At 42.4% G+C, this 18,181-nt stretch overlaps 1 protein-coding gene across 1 annotated transcript in view; it reads right to left on the minus strand.

Annotated features, from left to right (window-relative positions):
- Positions 1 to 15,744, minus strand: part of LOC139369592 (sodium/potassium/calcium exchanger 3-like) — a 73,797-nt gene extending 58,053 nt beyond the window's left edge. Inside the window, exons 1-2 of the mRNA XM_071108844.1 lie at positions 15,297 to 15,744; positions 7,226 to 7,360 (exon numbers count right to left, since the gene is read on the minus strand). Of these exons, the coding sequence (XP_070964945.1) occupies positions 7,226 to 7,360; positions 15,297 to 15,495 (334 nt within the window). The 5' untranslated portion in view covers positions 15,496 to 15,744. The remainder of the gene's footprint in view (positions 1 to 7,225; positions 7,361 to 15,296) is intronic.
- Positions 15,745 to 18,181: the final 2,437 nt, after the last annotated feature.

The following is an 18,181-nucleotide window of genomic DNA, read 5'->3' on the forward strand; positions in this document are numbered from 1 at the left end:
AGTGAGAACACCCATCTACCTACACTACCAGAAGAGTGAGAACACCCATCTACCTACACTACCAGAAGAAGTATGAGAACACCCATCTACCTACACTACCAGAAGAAGAGTGAGAACACCCATCTATACCTACACTACCAGAAGTGTGAGAACACCGATCTACCTACACTACCAAAAGTGTGAGAACACCCATCTACCTACACTACCAGAAGAAGTGTGAGAACACCCATCTACCTACACTACCAGAAGAGTGAGAACACACATCTACTACCTACACTACCAGAAGAGTGAGAACCCCCATCTATCTACACTACCAGAAGAGTGAGAGCACCCATCTACCTACACTACCAGAGGAGTGAGAACACCCATCTACCTACACTACCAGAAGAGTGAGAACACCCATCTACCTACACTACCAGAAGAAGAGTGAGAACACCCATCTACCTACACTACCAGAAGAAGAGTGAGAGCACCCATCTACCTACACTACCAGAAGAAGTGTGAGAACACCCATCTACCTACACTACCAGAAGAGTGAGAGCACCCATATACCTACACTACCAGAAGAGTGAGAACACCCATCTACCTACACTACCAGAAGAAGTGTGAGAACACCCATCTACCTACACTACCAGAAGAGTGAGAGCACCCATCTACCTACACTACCAGAGGAGTGAGAACACCCATCTACCTACACTACCAGAAGTGTGAGAACACCCATCTACCTACACTACCAAAAGTGTGAGAACACCCATCTACCTACACTACCAGAAGAAGAGTGAGAGCACCCATCTACCTACACTACCAGAAGAGTGAGAGCACCCATCTACCTACACTACCAGAAGAAGAGTGAGAACACCCATCTACCTACACTACCAAAAGCCTCTGAAGCCATACCTGTGGCTTATTCCCTCTCTTCTTTTCTGGCATATTCTATATCTTTATCTAGTCTCATCCATACATTATCTCCTTTCCTCCCCTCTCCTCTCCCATTCTCTGCTCTTTTCTCCCCTCCCCTCCTTTCTCCATCTTTCCTCTCCTCTCTCCTTTCCCCTCCCCTCCTTTCCTCTCCTCTCCCCTCCTCTGCTCTTTTCTCTCTCCCATCCCCTCCTCTCCTCTCTCATTCCCCTCCCCTCCTTTCCTCTCTTGTCCCCCACTTTTTTCTCCCCTCCTCTGCTCCTCTCTCCTTTCCCCTCCCCTCCTTTTCTCTATGCTTTCACTCCTCATCTTTCCTCTCATCTCTCCTTTCCCCTCCCTTCCATTCCACCTCTCTCCTTTCCTCTCCTCTCTCCTTTCCTCGCCTCTCTCCTTTCCTCGCCTCTCTTCTTTCCTCTCCTCTCTCCTTTCCCCTCATTTCTTCTCTCCTTTCCCCTCCTATCCTCTCTCCTTTCCCCTCCTATCCTCTCTCCTTTCCCCTCATTTCTTCTCTCCTTTCCCCTCCTATCCTCTCTCCTTTCCCCTCCCCTCCTTTCCTCTATGCTTTCGCTCCTCATCTTTCCTCTCATCTCTCCTTTCCCCTCCTTTCCCCTCCCTTCCATTCCACCTCTCTCCTTTCCCCTCCCCTCCTTTTCTCTATGCTTTCACTCCTCATCTTTCCTCTCATCTCTCCTTTCCCCTCCTTTCCCCTCCCTTCCATTCCACCTCTCTCCTTTCCTCTCCTCTCTCCTTTCCTCGCCTCTCTCCTTTCCTCGCCTCTCTCCTTTCCTCTCCTCTCTCCTTTCCCCTCATTTCTTCTCTCCTTTTCCCTCATATCCTCTCTCCTTTCCCCTCATTTCTTCTCTCCTTTCCCCTCCTATCCTCTCTCCTTTCCCCTCCCCTCCTTTCCTCTATGCTTTCGCTCCTCATCTTTCCTCTCATCTCTCCTTTCCCCTCCTTTCCCCTCCCTTCCATTCCACCTCTCTCCTTTCCTCTCCTCTCCCCTTTCCTCGCCTCTCTCCTTTCCCCTCCCCTCATTTATTCTCTCCTTTCCCCTCCTCCCTCCCTCTCCTCTCATCTCTCCTATCTCCTCCCCATTCCCCAAAACAAGCATCAGAAATCAACTCACCCAGTGGGGTCCCCGCAATTAAAATCATCGAAGGTGGGCGTAATGACGGGTTATGGGTAATTTCATGTCTTTCTGGCAGCGTGTGTGTGTTTGTTTGTGTTTGTGTGTGTAATGTGTGTGTTCTTGTATGTGTGTTAGTGAATTGAGGGGTTTCGTCTGAAGTACAGGAGCAGCAGGATGTTGGTGGAAGGAACAGAACAATCAGAGAAGCCTTCTGCAGGTACTTCAGGAGAGCTCACGCCGAGCGTCATCAAGGCCTGTACTGTACTGTCCACATGTCCATCTCCACTGCTAGGGCAGCAGGGGTACTGGTACTGTACTGTACTGTCCACATGTCCATCTCCACTGCTGGGGCAGCAAGGGTACTGGTACTGTACTGTCCACATGTCCATCTCCACTGCTGGGGCAGCAGGGGTACTGGTACTGTACTGTACTGTCCACATGTCCATCTCCACTGCTGGGGCAGCAGGGGTACTGGTACTGTACTGTACTGTCCACATGTCCATCTCCACTGCTGGGGCAGCAGGGGTACTGGTACTGTACTGTCCACATGTCCATCTCCACTGCTGGGGCAGCAGGGGTACTGGTACTGTACTGTACTGTCCACATGTCCATCTCCACTGCTGGGGCAGCAAGGGTACTGGTACTGCACTGTACTGTACTGTACACATGTCCATCTCCACTGCTGGGGCAGCAAGGATACCGGTACTCAGACACAGACACGCATACAGGGTCTCTCTCACACGGACAATAACACACACAGACAGACGAAAAAATACGCACTCACAGACACACAAATTTGCACACACTCTAAATATACACTAACACACCCACAGACACACGCAATCATAAACGCAATCATACACCCCCCTCCCCCTCCCAAAAAGCACTTTCTCAAAAGGTCAAATCAACACATGACTCACTCTTAACATGAACACACACTACATCTACCTTTACCAGGAACACGAAAAGGGGTGAAAGAAGGTAGACTTTTAAGAGAGGTTATTAGTCCAAACTGTGTCTGTGTGTGTGTGTGCATGCGTGCGTGCGTGCGTGTGTGTGCGTACATATTGAAAGGAGAGGTTATCATTTAGTCCAACCTCTACCTTTACGCCACACGTCACTGGAGTCACCCCAGAGTCCTGGCCTCTTAAACGCTCACTTTCATTCTAACAAGGAGAAGGAGAGGTGAACTATAATAGGCAGGGAAAGGAGAATAACTTGACCTCCGACCCCTATCTCCCTTTTATAGACCACAAGGGTGACCTTGAGGGAGGAGGATGAGATGGGAGATTGATTGTGGCAATTTTGCTTAATTAGCACACCAGAGAGTGGGGGAAAGGAGGGTGAATGTGGTGGGTTAGGTAAATGGTGAAGGGTGTGTGTGTAGGGGATATGACAGCGTGTGTGGGTCATCATTATCTCATAGCTCAAGGTAAGAAAACAAAACATCAATACAATCCTACAGTGAAACCCTCTCCATCCACTCTTCTCCTCCTCCCTTCTCCCAAGCTTCAGTTCAACCCATCATTACAACAGAGTTGAATGTCAAATTTCCACCATCCATATGGGGCTATAAATAGACAATGGGCTAGATGATGCAGGATTGGCCGGTCTGGAAGATGATGATGATGGTGATGATGTGGTTCATATGGGGAAGGGATGTGGGATTTTGAAGATGAAAAACATATAAGAGACCTGCTTCAAATTGACTCAGAAAAAGCCTAAGATTTTAATCACTTTATTAACTCTGTAGGGGAATGCGCTTCTAAACCTGTCAAGTACACTGCTAAGAATAATGGTGCTTAGCAGTTACAGTTGAAGTCAGAAGTGTACATACACCTTAGCCAAATACATGTAAACTCAGTTTTTCACAATTCCTGACATTTAATCCTAGTAAAAATTCCCTGTCTGAGGTCAATTATGATCACCACTTTATTTCAAGAATGTGAAATGTCAGAATAATAGTAGAGATAACTATTTATTTCAGCTTTTATTTCTTTCATCACCTTCCCAGTGGGTCAGAGGTTTACAGACACTCAATTAGTATTTCGTAGCATTGCCTTTAAATAGTTTAACTTGGGTCAAACGTTTCAAGTAGCCTTCCACCAGCTTCCCACAATAAGTTGGGTGAATTTTGGCCCATTCCTCCTGACAGAGCTGGTGTAACTGAGTCAGGTTTGTAGGCTTCCCTGCTTGCACATGCTTTTACAGTTCCGCCCACACATTTTCTACAGGATTGAGGTCAGGGCTTTGTGATGGCCACAAAGACATTTTGAGACAACTTTGGAGGTATGCTTGGGGTCATTGTCCATTTGGAAGACCCATTTGCGACCAAGCTTTAACATCCTGACTGATGTTTTGAGATGTTTCTTCAATATAGCCGCATACTTTTCCTCCCTCATGAAGCCATCTATTTTGTGAAGTGCACCAGTCCCTCTTGCAGCAAAACACCCCCACAACATGATGCTGCTCCCCTGTGCTTCACGTTTGGGATGGTATTCTTCAGCTTGCATGCCTCCCCCTTCCTCCAAACATAACAATGGTTATTATGGCCAAACAGTTCTATTTTTGTTTCTTCAGACCAGAGGACATTTCTCCAAAAGGTACAATCTTTGTCCCCATGTGCAGTTGCAAACCGTAGTCTGGCTTTTTTATGGCGGTTTTGGAGCGATGGCTTCTTCCTTGCTGAGTTGCCTTTCAGGCTATGTCGATATAGGACTTGTTTAACTGTGGATATAGATACTTTTGTACCTGTTTCCTCCAGCATCTTCACAAGGTCCTTTGCTGTTGTTCTGGGATTGATTTGTACTTTTTTGCACAAAAGTATGTTAATCTCTAGGAGACAGAACGCGTCTCCTTCCTGAGCGGTATGACGGCTGTGTGGTCCCATGGTGTTTATACTTGCGTACTATTGGTTGTACAGATGAACGTGGTACCTTCAGGCGTTTGTAAATTGCTCCCAAGGATGAACCAGACTTGTGGTGGTCTACAATTGTTTTTCTGAAATCTTGTCTGATTTCTTTTGATTTTCCCATGATGTCAAGCAAAGAGGCACTGAGTTTGAAGGTAGGCCTTGAAATACATCCACAGGTACACCTCCAATTGACTCAAATGATGTCAGAAGCTTCTAAAGCCATGACATCATTTTCCGGAATTTTCCAAGCTGTTTAAAGGCACAGTCAACTTAGTGTATGTAAACATCTGGTTGAAAAACAAGTTTTAATGACTCCAACCTAAGCGTATGTAAACTTCCGACTTCAACTGTATATATACAGTACCAGTCAAAATTTGGGCACACCTACTCATCCAAGGGTTTTTCTACATTGTAGAATAATAGTGAAGACATACAAAACTATGAAATAACACATATGGAATCATGTTGTTACCAAAAAAGCGTTAAACTACATTTTAAATTCTTCAACGTAGCCATATTTTGTCTTGATGACTGCTTTGCACACTCTTGGCATTCTCAACCAGCTTCATGGGGAATGCTTTTCCAGCAGTCTTAAAGGAGTTCCCACATATGCTGAGCACTTGATGGATGCTTTTCCTTCACTCTGCGGTCCAACTCATCCCAAACCATCCCAATTGGGTTGAGGACAGGTGATTGTGCAGGCCAGGTCATCTGATGCAGCACTCCATCACTCTCCTTTTTCAAATAGCCCTTACACAGCCTGGAGGTGTTTTGGGTCATTGTCCTGTTGAAAAACAAATGACAGTCCCAGTAAGCGTAAACCAGATGGGATGGGGTATTGCTGAAGAATGCTGTGGTAGCCATGCTGGTTAAGTGTGCCACGAATTCAAAATAAATCACAGACAGTGTCACTAGCAAAGCACCCCCACACCAACACACCTCCTCCTCCATGCTTCACGGTGGGAACCACACACGGACATCATCCGTTCACCTTCTCTGCATCTCACAAAGACACTGCGGTTTGTACCAAAAATCTCAAATTTGGACCCATCAGACCAAAGGGCAGATTTCCACCGGTCTAATGTCCATTGCTCATATTCCTTGGCCCAAATAAGTCTCTTTTTTCTTATTGGTGTCTTTCTTTGCAGCAATTCGACCATGAAGGCCTGATTCACGCAGTCATCTCTGGACAGTTGATATTGAGATGTGTCTGTTACTTGAACTCTGTGAAGCATTCATTTGGACTGCAATTTCTGAGGTGCAGTTAACTTTAACGAACTTATTATCTGCAGCAGAGGTAACTCTGGGTCTTCCTTTCCTGTGGCAGTCCTCTTGAGAGCCAGTTTCATCATAGCGCTTGATGGTTTTAGCGACTGCACTTGAAGAAACTTTCAAAGTTCTTCAAATTTTCCGGATTGACTGACCTTCATGTCATAAAGAAATGATGGACTGTCGTTTCTCTTTGCTTATTTGAGCTGTTCTTGCCATAATATGGACCCCTACCTTGTCACAACACAACTGATTGGCTCAAACACATTAAGAAGGAAAGAGATTCTAAATGCATTCCAGGTGACTACCTCATGAAGCTGGTTGAGAGAATGTCAAGTGTGTGCAAAGCTGTCATCAAGGCAAAGGGTGGCTACTTTGAAGAGTAACAAATATAAAATATAAAATAAAGAAAAATCCTTGAATGAGTAGGTGTATCCAAACTTTTGACTAGTACTGTATAAATATAGTTGTATTTATTTGAGGGATTTAACCCTTTGTGGTTCTATACAGCACCATTTCATCTAGCAGTGTGTAACATGTAACTCAAGCATTCTTACACACCATTCACCCATCGACGAGTGCCGGCTTGAACAGTCAAGGCCAAGTCGCTCGTTGATGATCAGATAAGAGGTCGCCATGGAAACTGGGGACTTTCACTTGTCAGAAAAGCTACAGGGTCCCAGAATGTGACCGAGAATAAGTGTGAAAAGTGCTGAAACACCCAGAAAGAACACTACCGTGTGTGTGTGTGTGTGTGTGTGTGTGTGTGTGTGTGTGTGTGTGTGTGAGATTGATGTACTGTAGGCTCATGGGAGCCTATCTGACCCAACAGTCTGTTTTACCCCAGTTTGGGAGGACAAGGGGAGATGGGAATAACGGAGGGAGGGAGGGAGAATACGGGGTGCTCTCTTTCTTCCTTCTTTCTCTCTTACCTGGAGCGGGGGCAAGAGAGGAAGGGATATGAGATGTTTCATTTCCTTCTTTCATTTTGTTACCTGGTTCGGTGCAGTTTTTCTTTTCCCCATCCTCTTCCATGCTGTTATTACTGTCCAATGTGTCCACCTCCTGCAGTAGCTTCCTGCCTCCCCATCGCTCATCATCATACGTGGTGGGGCTGGATGTGTCATAACCTACGAGACACAGGTAGAGGAAGCTTGAAACGAGGTAACCAGGGCATGTTCATTAGGGCACATTGTTGCAAAGAATTTTGATCACAAAATGAAAATGATCATTTGTTATTGGACCAGTACCTCCCGCTTTCTCTCTGTTTAATTCTGTTTTGTCCCTACTTAACACGACCATGATCTACTTTGAAATCAACAAAAAGTCTGAGGAGGATTATTTTGTCAGTGTTGAAGTTATATTTCTCAAGTTATTATGCACTGAGAAATGAAACGAAGGGAAAGGACTGGGGGCAGAATACATTGTATTGAATCACACAAAATTCCACTTGAATCATGAGTGCACTCTGAATAAAGAACACATCTAGAGGCAAAAACAGGGTACAGGATTCATTCATTTTCTTCTTTGGACAACCCTAAACCCACTCTAACCTTTTCAGCTGGCTGACAGACACAAAAGAGAAATGCTTTGAATCAAAATCAGAAACAGAGGTATTCAAATGTCATATAGTCAGACCTAGAGGTATGCCTGAACTTTCCACCTGGCATCATCACCTTTGATTCTGTACTCACAAGGCAGGCAGCGGGCCAACATTCAGTGTGTATTCACCTACTCTCACAGACACACACACAGGCCATCCATACACATACACACACATACTTACACGCACACACACAGAAGTAACAAGCATATCGCACCGGTGATTAATGTGTCAATGCCTGCAAGGCGTTGAGTGCTTCTCCACTAAGTTCAGAGAACATAACACACACATGCACGCACTTCATGAAGTGGATCATGAATAATCAACATATAATTAATATATATATTCGGCACGTTGTTTAACAGTTTCACAGAGGCACACAATGGGAAGTGGATAAATGCATTAACTGGAGTGTCATTGTTGGTTTGAACACACACACACACACACACACACACACACACACACACACACACACACACACACACAGTAGTGTGTGTCCCGGTTGCATTGCGTTGTTCCGTTACCAGGATGCGCACACTGACATAGCAGTGATGCACAAATCATGAGTATGAAATATGAATATTTATATACAAGCACCAAGCCTTCTGTCCCTGTTCTGTAATGAAGATTCAATGGGATATAAGTGACAGCTCACGAAAAGTAAACGTCGACCTCGAATAGCAAGCTGTGTGTTTTAAAGTTAAAGTGCTTTGTATAGAGTAGTAGAGGAAGAGAGTGTAGGAGTGGACATCTTTTGTCTCTCTCTGTAACCTGGAGAAGTGTTTTTAGTATACCCCTGGGTACTCTGCCCTGATTTCAGCTTAGCTGCAGTAAAAAACACCTGAGCTTTACAGCGGTTGTACAGGCAATGCTTCTCTGACACACCTACTCATTCAAGGGATTTTCTTTATTTTTACCATTTCCTCCATTGTCGAATAATAGTGAAGACATCACAACTATCCAACTCATTCCAAGCCATCTCAATGGGGTTGAGATCAGGTGATTGTGGAGACCAGGTCATCTGATGCAGCACCTAATCACTCTCACTGGTCAAATAGCCCTTACACAGCCTGGAGGTGTGTTTTGGGTCATTGTCCCATTGAAAAACAAATGATAGTTCCACTAAGTGGAAACCAGATGGGATGGTGTATCACTGCAGAATGCTGTGGTAGCCATGCTGGTTAAGTGCGCCTTGAATTCTAAATAAATCAAAGACACTGTCACCAGCAAAGCACCCCCACACCTCCATGCTTCACGGTGGGAACCACACATGGGGAGATCATCCGTTCACCTACTCCACGTCTCACAAAGACACGGCTGTTGGAAGCAAAAATCTCAAATTTGGACTCATCACAGCAAAGGACAGATTTCCACCGGTTTAATGTCCATTGCTCACGTTTCTTGGCCCAAGCAAGTCTCTTCTTCTTATTGGTGTCCTTTAGTATTGGTTTCTTGAAGCAATTCGACCATGAAGGCCTGATTCATGCAGTCTTCTCTGAACAGTTTCTGTTGAGATGTGTCTGTTACTTGAACTCTGTGAAGCATTTATTTGGGCTGCAATTTCTGAGGCTGGTAACTCTAATGAACTTATCCTCTGCAGCAGAGGTAACTCTGGGTCTTTCTTGTGACAGTCCTCATGAGAGACAGTTTCATCATAGAGCCTGATGGTTTTTGAGACTGCACTTACAGAAACTTTCAAAGTTCTTGAAATTTTCCAGATTGACTGAACTTCATGTCTTAAAGTAATGACAGACTCTTGTTTCTCTTTACTTATTTGAGCTGTTCTTGCCATAATATGGACTTGGTATTTAACCAAATAGGGAATCTGGTTGAGAGAATGCCAAGAGTATGCAAAGCTGTCATCAAGGCAAAGGTGGCTACTTTGAATAATTGTTAATAATATATAATATATATATAATAATTGTTTGGTTACTACATGATTCCATATGTCTTATTTAATAGTTATGATGTCTTCACTATTATTCTACAATGTAGAAAATAGTACAAACAATATTAAACAAATATAATGAATAGGTGTGTCCAAACTTTTGACTGGTACTGTAAATATACATATTTTTTATGTTTTGTTGTTTCTCTGTTACACTACTAGCCACCTAGTAGCAATTTTATCAAGTTGGCTTTAGCTAACCCAACTGCATAACTAGCTACCAATTTGCCATTTCAGCAATCAATGATGTTGGAGTAGCTAGCTTGTCAAACTATCTTAGCTGGCATGCCATGCTGGCAAGGTTGGTAGACTTGAGAAAGACAAGCAATTGCTAAATGTACTGAAAAAGACTCACATTCCTTCCAATCTTTTACCCAGATTTTTGCAGAGAAGCATATTTAGTTTCTATTAAAAAAAAGAACCACCCGTCAGGAGGATACAGACAAATCAAGAGGTACCCTATGCTTAGACATGCAGAAAAATTAAGCATAATGATTATGGCTCTAGATCAGGGGTTGGAAACGATTCAGGGAACAAAACCGAAAGCCGAAAAAAAACGAAACTATTTGAGGAACAGAACCGAAAGTAATCTATACTGTTCCGGAACAGAACCGTTATTTTAAAAGCATGGGAACAGATTAATAACGTTCTTTAAATGTTCCAGGCATTTTTTTCCAGTCCCACAAAAACAAACAAACAAACGCAAAGCCCTCACTCTGTCAGATTAATAACGTTCTTTAAATGTTCCAGGCATTTTTTTCCAGTCCCACAAAAACAAACAAACAAATGCAAAGCCCTCACTCTGTCACTCAGAAACATATTCCAGTGTCTGCCTGCCAGCATGGATGTAGGCTACCTCCCCCTCCCTTCTGAAGCATAGGTTACTGTAGCCTACTGACGATGTCAAATAGGTTACTGTAGCCTACTGACGATGTCAAATAGGTTACTGTAGCCTACTGACGATGTAAAACAGGTTACTGTAGGTTGTACTGTAGCCTACTGTAGCCTACTGACGATGTAAAATAGGTTACTGTAGCCTACTGACGATGTAAAATAGGTTACTGTAGCCTACTGACGATGTAAAACAGGTTACTGTAGCCTACTGACGATGTAAAACAGGTTACTGTAGCCTACTGACGATGTAAAATAGGTTACTGTAGCCTACTGACGATGTAAAATAGGTTACTGTAGCCTACTGACGATGTCAAATAGGTTACTGTAGCCTACTGACGATGTCAAACAGGTTACTGTAGCCTACTGACGATGTCAAATAGGTTACTGTAGCCTACTGACGATGTAAAACAGGTTACTGTAGCCTACTGACGATGTAAAATAGGTTACTGTAGCCTACTGATGATGTAAAATAGGTTACTGTAGCCTACTGACGATGTCAAAAAGGTTACTGTAGCCTACTGACGATGTAAAATAGGTCACTGTAGCCTACTGATGATGTAAAATAGGTTACTGTAGCCTACTGACGATGTAAAATAGGTTACTGTAGCCTACTGACGATGTAAAATAGGTCCCTGTAGCCTACTGACGATGTAAAATAGGTTACTGTAGCCTACTGACAACATTACATAGGTTACTGTAGCCTACTGACAACATTACATAGGTTACTGTAGCCTACTGAAAACATTACATAGGTTACTGTAGCCTACTGACAACATTACATAGGTTACTGTAGTCTACTGAAAACATTATAGGATACTGTAGCCTACTGACGATGTCAAATAGGTTACTGTAGCCTACTGACGACGTTACATAGGTTAATGTAGCCTACTGACTACATTACATGGGTTACTGTAGCCTACTGACAACATTACATAGGTTACTGTAGCCTACTGACAACATTACATAGGTTACTGTAGCCTACTGACGATGTCAAATAGGTTACTGTAGCCTACTGACGATGTCAAATAGGTTACTGTAGCCTACTGACGATGTCAAAAAGGTTACTGTAGCCTACTGACGATGTAAAATAGGTCACTGTAGCCTACTGATGATGTAAAATAGGTTACTGTAGCCAACTGACAATGTAAAATAGGTTACTGTAGCCTACTGACGATGTAAAATAGGTCACTGTAGCCTACTGACGATGTAAAATAGGTTACTGTAGCCTACTGACAACATTACATAGATTACTGTAGTCTACTGAAAACATTATAGGTTACTGTAGCCTACTGACGATGCTACATAGGTTACTGTAGCCTACTGACGACGTTACATAGGTTAATGTAGCCTACTGACAACATTACATAGGTTACTGTAGCCTACTGACAACATTACATAGGTTACTGTAGCCTACTGACAACATTACATATGTTACTGTAGCCTGCTGACAACATTACATAGGTTACTGTAGCCTACTGACAAAATTACATTGGTTGCTGTAGTCTACTGACAACGTTACATAGGTTAATGTAGCCTACTGACAACATTACATAGGTTACTGTAGCCTACTGACAACATTACATAGGTTACTGTAGCCTACTGACAACATTACATAGGTTACTGTAGCCTGCTGACAACATTACATAGGTTACTGTAGCCTACTGACGATGTTACATAGGTTACTGTAGCCTACTGACGATGTTACATAAGTTACTGTAGTCTACTGACAACATTACATAGGTTACTGTAGCCTACTGACAACATTACATAGGTTACTGTAGCCTACTGACAACATGACATAGGTTACTGTAGCCTACTAACAATGTTACATAGGTTACTGTAGCCTACTGACAATGTTACATAGGTTACTGTAGCGTACTGACAATGTTACATTGGTTACTGTAGGCTACTGACAACATTACATAGGTTACTGTAGCCTACTGACAATGTTACATAGGTTACTGTAGCCTACTGACAACGTTACATAGGTTACTGTAGCCTACTGACAATGTTACATAGGTTACTGTAGCCTACTGACAACGTTACATAGGTTACTGTAGCCTACTGACAATGTTACATAGGTTACTGTAGCCTACTGACAACATTACATAGGTTACTGTAGCCTACTGACAACATTACATAGGTTACTGTAGTCTACTGACAACATTACATAGGTTAATGTAGCCTACTGACAACATTACTGTAGCCTACTGACAACATTACATCGGTTACTGTAGCCTACTGACAAGGTTACATAGGTTACTGTAGCCTACTGACAACATTACTGTAGCCTACTGACAACATTACATCGGTTACTGTAGCCTACTGACAACATTGCTGTAGCCTACTGACAACATTACATAGGTTAATGTAGCCTACTGACAATGTTATCTAGGTTACTGTAGTCTACTGACAACGTTATATAGGTTACTGTAGTCTACTGACAACATTACTGTAGCCTACTGACAACATTACATCGGTTACTGTAGCCTACTGACAACATTACTGTAGCCTACTGACAACATTACATAGGTTAATGTAGCCCTCTGACAATGTTATCTAGGTTACTGTAGTCTACTGACAACGTTATATAGGTTACTGTAGTCTACTGACAACATTACTGTAGCCTACTGACAACATTACATCGGTTACTGTAGCCTACGGACAACGTTACATAGGTTACTGTAGCCTACTGCCGCTGTTACATAGGTTACTGTAGCCTACTGACAACGTTACATAGGTTACTGTAGCCTACTGACAACTTTACATAGGTTACTGTAGCCTACTGACAACATTACATAGGTTACTGTAGCCTACTGATGACGTTACATAGGTTACTGTAGTCTACTGACAACATTACATAGGTTACTGTAGTCTACTGACAATGTTACATAGGTTACTGTAGTCTACTGTCAACATTACATAGGTTACTGTAGTCTACTGTCAACATTACATAGGTTACTGTAGTCTACTGACGACGTTACATATGTTACTGTTGTCTACTGACAACATTACATAGGTTACTGTTGTCTTCTGACAACGTTACATAGGTTACTGCAGTCTACTGACAACATTACATAGGTTACTGTAGTCTACTGACAACATTACATAGGTTACTGTAGTCTTCTGACAACGTTACATAGGTTACTGTAGTCTACTGACAACATTACATAGGTTACTGTAGTCTTCTGACAACGTTACATAGGTTACTGCAGTCTACTGACAACATTACATAGGTTACTGTAGCCTACTGACAACATTACTGTAGCCTACTGACGATGTTACATAGGTTACTGTAGTCTACTGACAACATTATAGGTTACTGTTGTCTTCTGACAACGTTACATAGGTTACTGTAGTCTTCTGACAACGTTACATAGGTTACTGTAGCCTACTGACAATGTTACATAGGTTACTGTAGTCTACTGACAACATTACATAGGTTACTGTAGTCTACTGACAACATTACATAGGTTACTGTGGTCTACTGACAACATTACATAGGCTACTGTAGTCTACTGACAACGTTACATAGGCTACTGTAGTCTACTGACAACGTTACAAGCGTAATTCAGAAATTAGGGAGAGATGGTTCATTTGAGAAGAATGGATGGACATTTCAACGCTAGCTATGGATACTATAGTTGTCACATTGGATTTATTAACTACAAAAAAGGTAAGACGTGTTTTTATTCTGGTGCTGCTCTGCACACACAAGCTTGTTAGCTAGCTAGCTAACGTTTACGGTGGTCCAACTTTAAACCAACTCGGAAGTTCAATGACATTAAAAGTTTCTTTGTAGAAGCCACTTCTCCATAGGTACAATTATTTGGGCTTAATTCAGATAATGCATGTCATAACAAGATGCCCACTGATTCAATACAAGCTTCCTCTTCAGAATTTGAGTTGCATATTGCACTCTACACTGTGACTGGCAGCACAGTGTGTGTTTGTCTTTCATTATGATTAAACCATACTGTTGCGGCAAAATACAATTTGCTCTGAATAACTTTCCTATACAGATTAAATCGCAGCAAACTGCTCTATGTGCACCTTTTGGTGAAGAAAGGTATTGTCGAGCTAAATGTAAAAAAATATATATATTTCAGAGGTTTAAAAAGAAACAGAAAGGAACGCCATAAACTGTTACTTTTTTTGGGGGGGGGGGTTCGAACTGGTTCAGAACTTTATTATGCCGGTCAGAACAGTGTAATGGAACGAAAAAAATAATTGTTCTGTTCAGAACGAAACCATTGGAAAATGAATTTGGTTCCAACCCGTGCTCAACAGTGCGGGAAAAAAACTGTTCAGCTGTTTCAAAAATGACCACACACACACCAGCCATCCTCACATACTTTGTGCCCCCTCAGATTTTGGGGGTGCATGACACCCCTGACCACACTCCAGTCCAGTTCAGAAATGTGCAAAACGAGAACAACTCAAAAGTAGCCTCCAGTTTAAACACAATTTGCATGATGTGCAAAATCAATGTAACATTGTATTGTTACAAAACATGGTAACAAAACAATGGACTCTATGGGCTACATAACAGCCATTATGGAACTCCCACTTCAGCATTCCATCCCTCAACAGGGGGGTAAGTTGATAGGCCTACCCTCACCTGAATTTTCTGCTAGGTAGGAGAACCCCTTGACGAAGAGAAGCATCCCTCCCAACAAGCATATTTGGATCAAAACCAACTCCCTTCGCTTTTTCCGTCTCGCTTTGATCTTTTTCTGGTTCAGCATCACTTGTGGCGGGCAATTCCGGGGTTGGACTCCGGCTGGAGACATCCTTTCCGCGGCTTCTTCCTCGTCCATGTTGCCGCCGGAGTGAAATGAGCAGCAAAGCTCTCTGAAGGAATTTTACACGAACGGATATAACGTGGGGGAACGGTGTGAGGGGGGCGGGGGGGTGTAAGGTAAAAGTTTCAAGTCGGTATCGTTGGAAAGTCGCGAGTGTTGAGGTGTGGACTGCAAGGTTGGTTTTCCTTTTGAAGTGCCAGGGCGTCTTGCTTCTATGTCATATTACATTTTTATTCCACGCAATAGTAGGACAGGCTGCGGGAGCGCTCCATAGATGCGACTGTGGCTGCTCGGGCGCGCAACGCGAGATTGCTCACTGATGTGTATGGTGATGTGATTGTAGGATGCTGTGTCCGACAAGAGAGAGAGAGCGAGAGAGAACGGTTTGATCAATTGTGCAAGCTGTTTGACGTAGAAATTGCCTAGAGACAGTGAGAGTATAACATTATTTTTTTTCAAGGCTCAGTACACTGCCTATCACTACCCTCTTCTTGGAAAGGTTTTTTGCATGATGTGCATGATAGCTGAATTAGATACATGTACATCAATACACAGTTGAAGTTGGAAGTTTACATACACCTTAGCCAAATACATTTAAACTCAGTTTTTCACAATTCCTGACATTTCATCCTAGTAAAAATTCAGTTAGGATCACCACTTTACTTCAAGAATGTGAAATGTCAGAATAATAGTAGAGAATAATTTATTTATATATATTTATTTATCTTTATTTAACTAGGAAAGACAGTTAAGAACAAATTCTTATTTTCAATGATGGTCTAGGAACAGTGTGTTAACTGCCTTGTTTAGGGGCAGAATGACAGATTATTACCTTGTCAGCTCAGGGATTCGATCTTGCAACCTTTCGGTTACTAGTCCAACGCTCTAACCACTAGGCTACCTGCCGCCCCATCACATTCCCAGTGGGTCCCATCACATTCCCAGTGGGTCAGAAGTTTACATACACTCAATTAGTATTTGGAAGCATTGCCTTTAAATTGTTTAACTTGGGTCAAACGTTTACATACACTCAATTAGTATTTGGAAGCATTGCCTTTAAATTGTTTAACTTGGGTCAAACGTTTTGGGTAGCATTCCACAAGCTTCCCGCAATAAGTTGGGTGAATTTTGGCCCATTCCTCCTGACAGAGCTGGTGTAACTGAGTCAGGTTTGTAGGCTTCCTTGCTCACACACTTGTTCAGTTCTGCCCACAAATTTTCTATAGGATTGAGGTCAGGGCTTTGTGATGGCCACTCCAATACTTTGACTTTGTTGTCCTTAAGCCATTTTTCCACAACTTTGGAAGTATACATTTGGAAGACCCATTTGCGACCAAGCATTAACTTCCTGACTGATGTCTTGAGATGCTGCTTCAATATATCCACATAATTTCCCTCCCACATGATGCCCTCTATTTTGTGAAGTGCACCAGTCCCTCCTGCAGCAAAGCATCCCCATAACATGAGGCTGCCACCGTCGTGCTTCACGGTTGGGATGGTGTTCTACGGCTTGCAAGCCTCCCCCTTTCTCCTCCAAATATAATGATGGTCATTATAGCCAAACAGTTCTATTTTTGTTTCATCAGACCAGAGGACATTTCTCCAAAAAGTACAATCTTTGTCCCCATGTACAGTTGCAAACCGTAGTCTGGCTTTTTTATGGCGGTTTTGGAGCGATGGCTACTTCCTTGTTGAGCGGCCTTTCAGGCTGTCGATATAGGACTCGTTTTACTGTGGATATAGATACTTTTGTACCTGTTTCCTCCAGCATATTCACATGGTCTTTTGCTGTTGTTCTGGGATTGATTTGTACTTTTTGCACCAAAGTATGTTAATCTCTAGGAGACAGAACTCGTCTCCTTCCTGAGCGGTATGACAGATGATTTCTTTTGATTTTCCCATGATGTCAAGGAAAGAGGCACTGAGTTTGAAGTTAGTCCTTGAAATACATCCATAGGTACACCTCCAATTGACTCAAATTATGTCAATTAGACTATCAGAAGCTTCTAAAGCCATGACATCATATTTTTGGAATTTTCCAAGCTGTTTAAAGGCACAGTCAATTTAGTGCATGAAAACCTCTGACCCACTGGAATTGTGATACAGTGAATTCTAAGTGAAATAATCTGTCTGTAAACAATTGTTGGAAAAATTACTTGTGTCATGCACAAAGTAGATGTCCTAACTGACTTGCCAAAACTATAGTTTGTTAATGTGGAGTGGTGGAAAAACGAGTTTTAATGCCTCCAACCTAAGTGTATGTAAACTACCGACTTCAACTGTATCTTCAGAAGTTGTTTGTGCCCAGGCCACTTTATAGAATATTTGAGTAGGCTATAGGCTATTATGCATACGTTACATAATAGATCAATGAATGCATTGCTCATGAATTTTACATTAATTTATATCTATGTCATCAAATAAGATGGACTGTGATTACTTTACAGTGGTAAATATAACTATCCCGACGTTATTTACTATCATTAGACATGCATGCTTTGAATAAACAGGCCTAGCCCAGTGAAAGGCTTCACATAATGTAAAGGATATGAAATGAGGCCATTTTTTCCTCCAAACAAATTATATTAGGCTATTCACGTAATTTATGGGAAAAAATATGCTTCTAGGATATTTATAATTTCAGGATAATAACTTCATTCTGACAGTCACTCTTGATTGTGAGTTTTGATTGTTTGAGTTT

The sequence above is a fragment of the Oncorhynchus clarkii genome, chromosome 17 (assembly GCF_045791955.1).
Source record: "Oncorhynchus clarkii lewisi isolate Uvic-CL-2024 chromosome 17, UVic_Ocla_1.0, whole genome shotgun sequence".
NCBI lineage: Eukaryota > Metazoa > Chordata > Actinopteri > Salmoniformes > Salmonidae > Oncorhynchus > Oncorhynchus clarkii.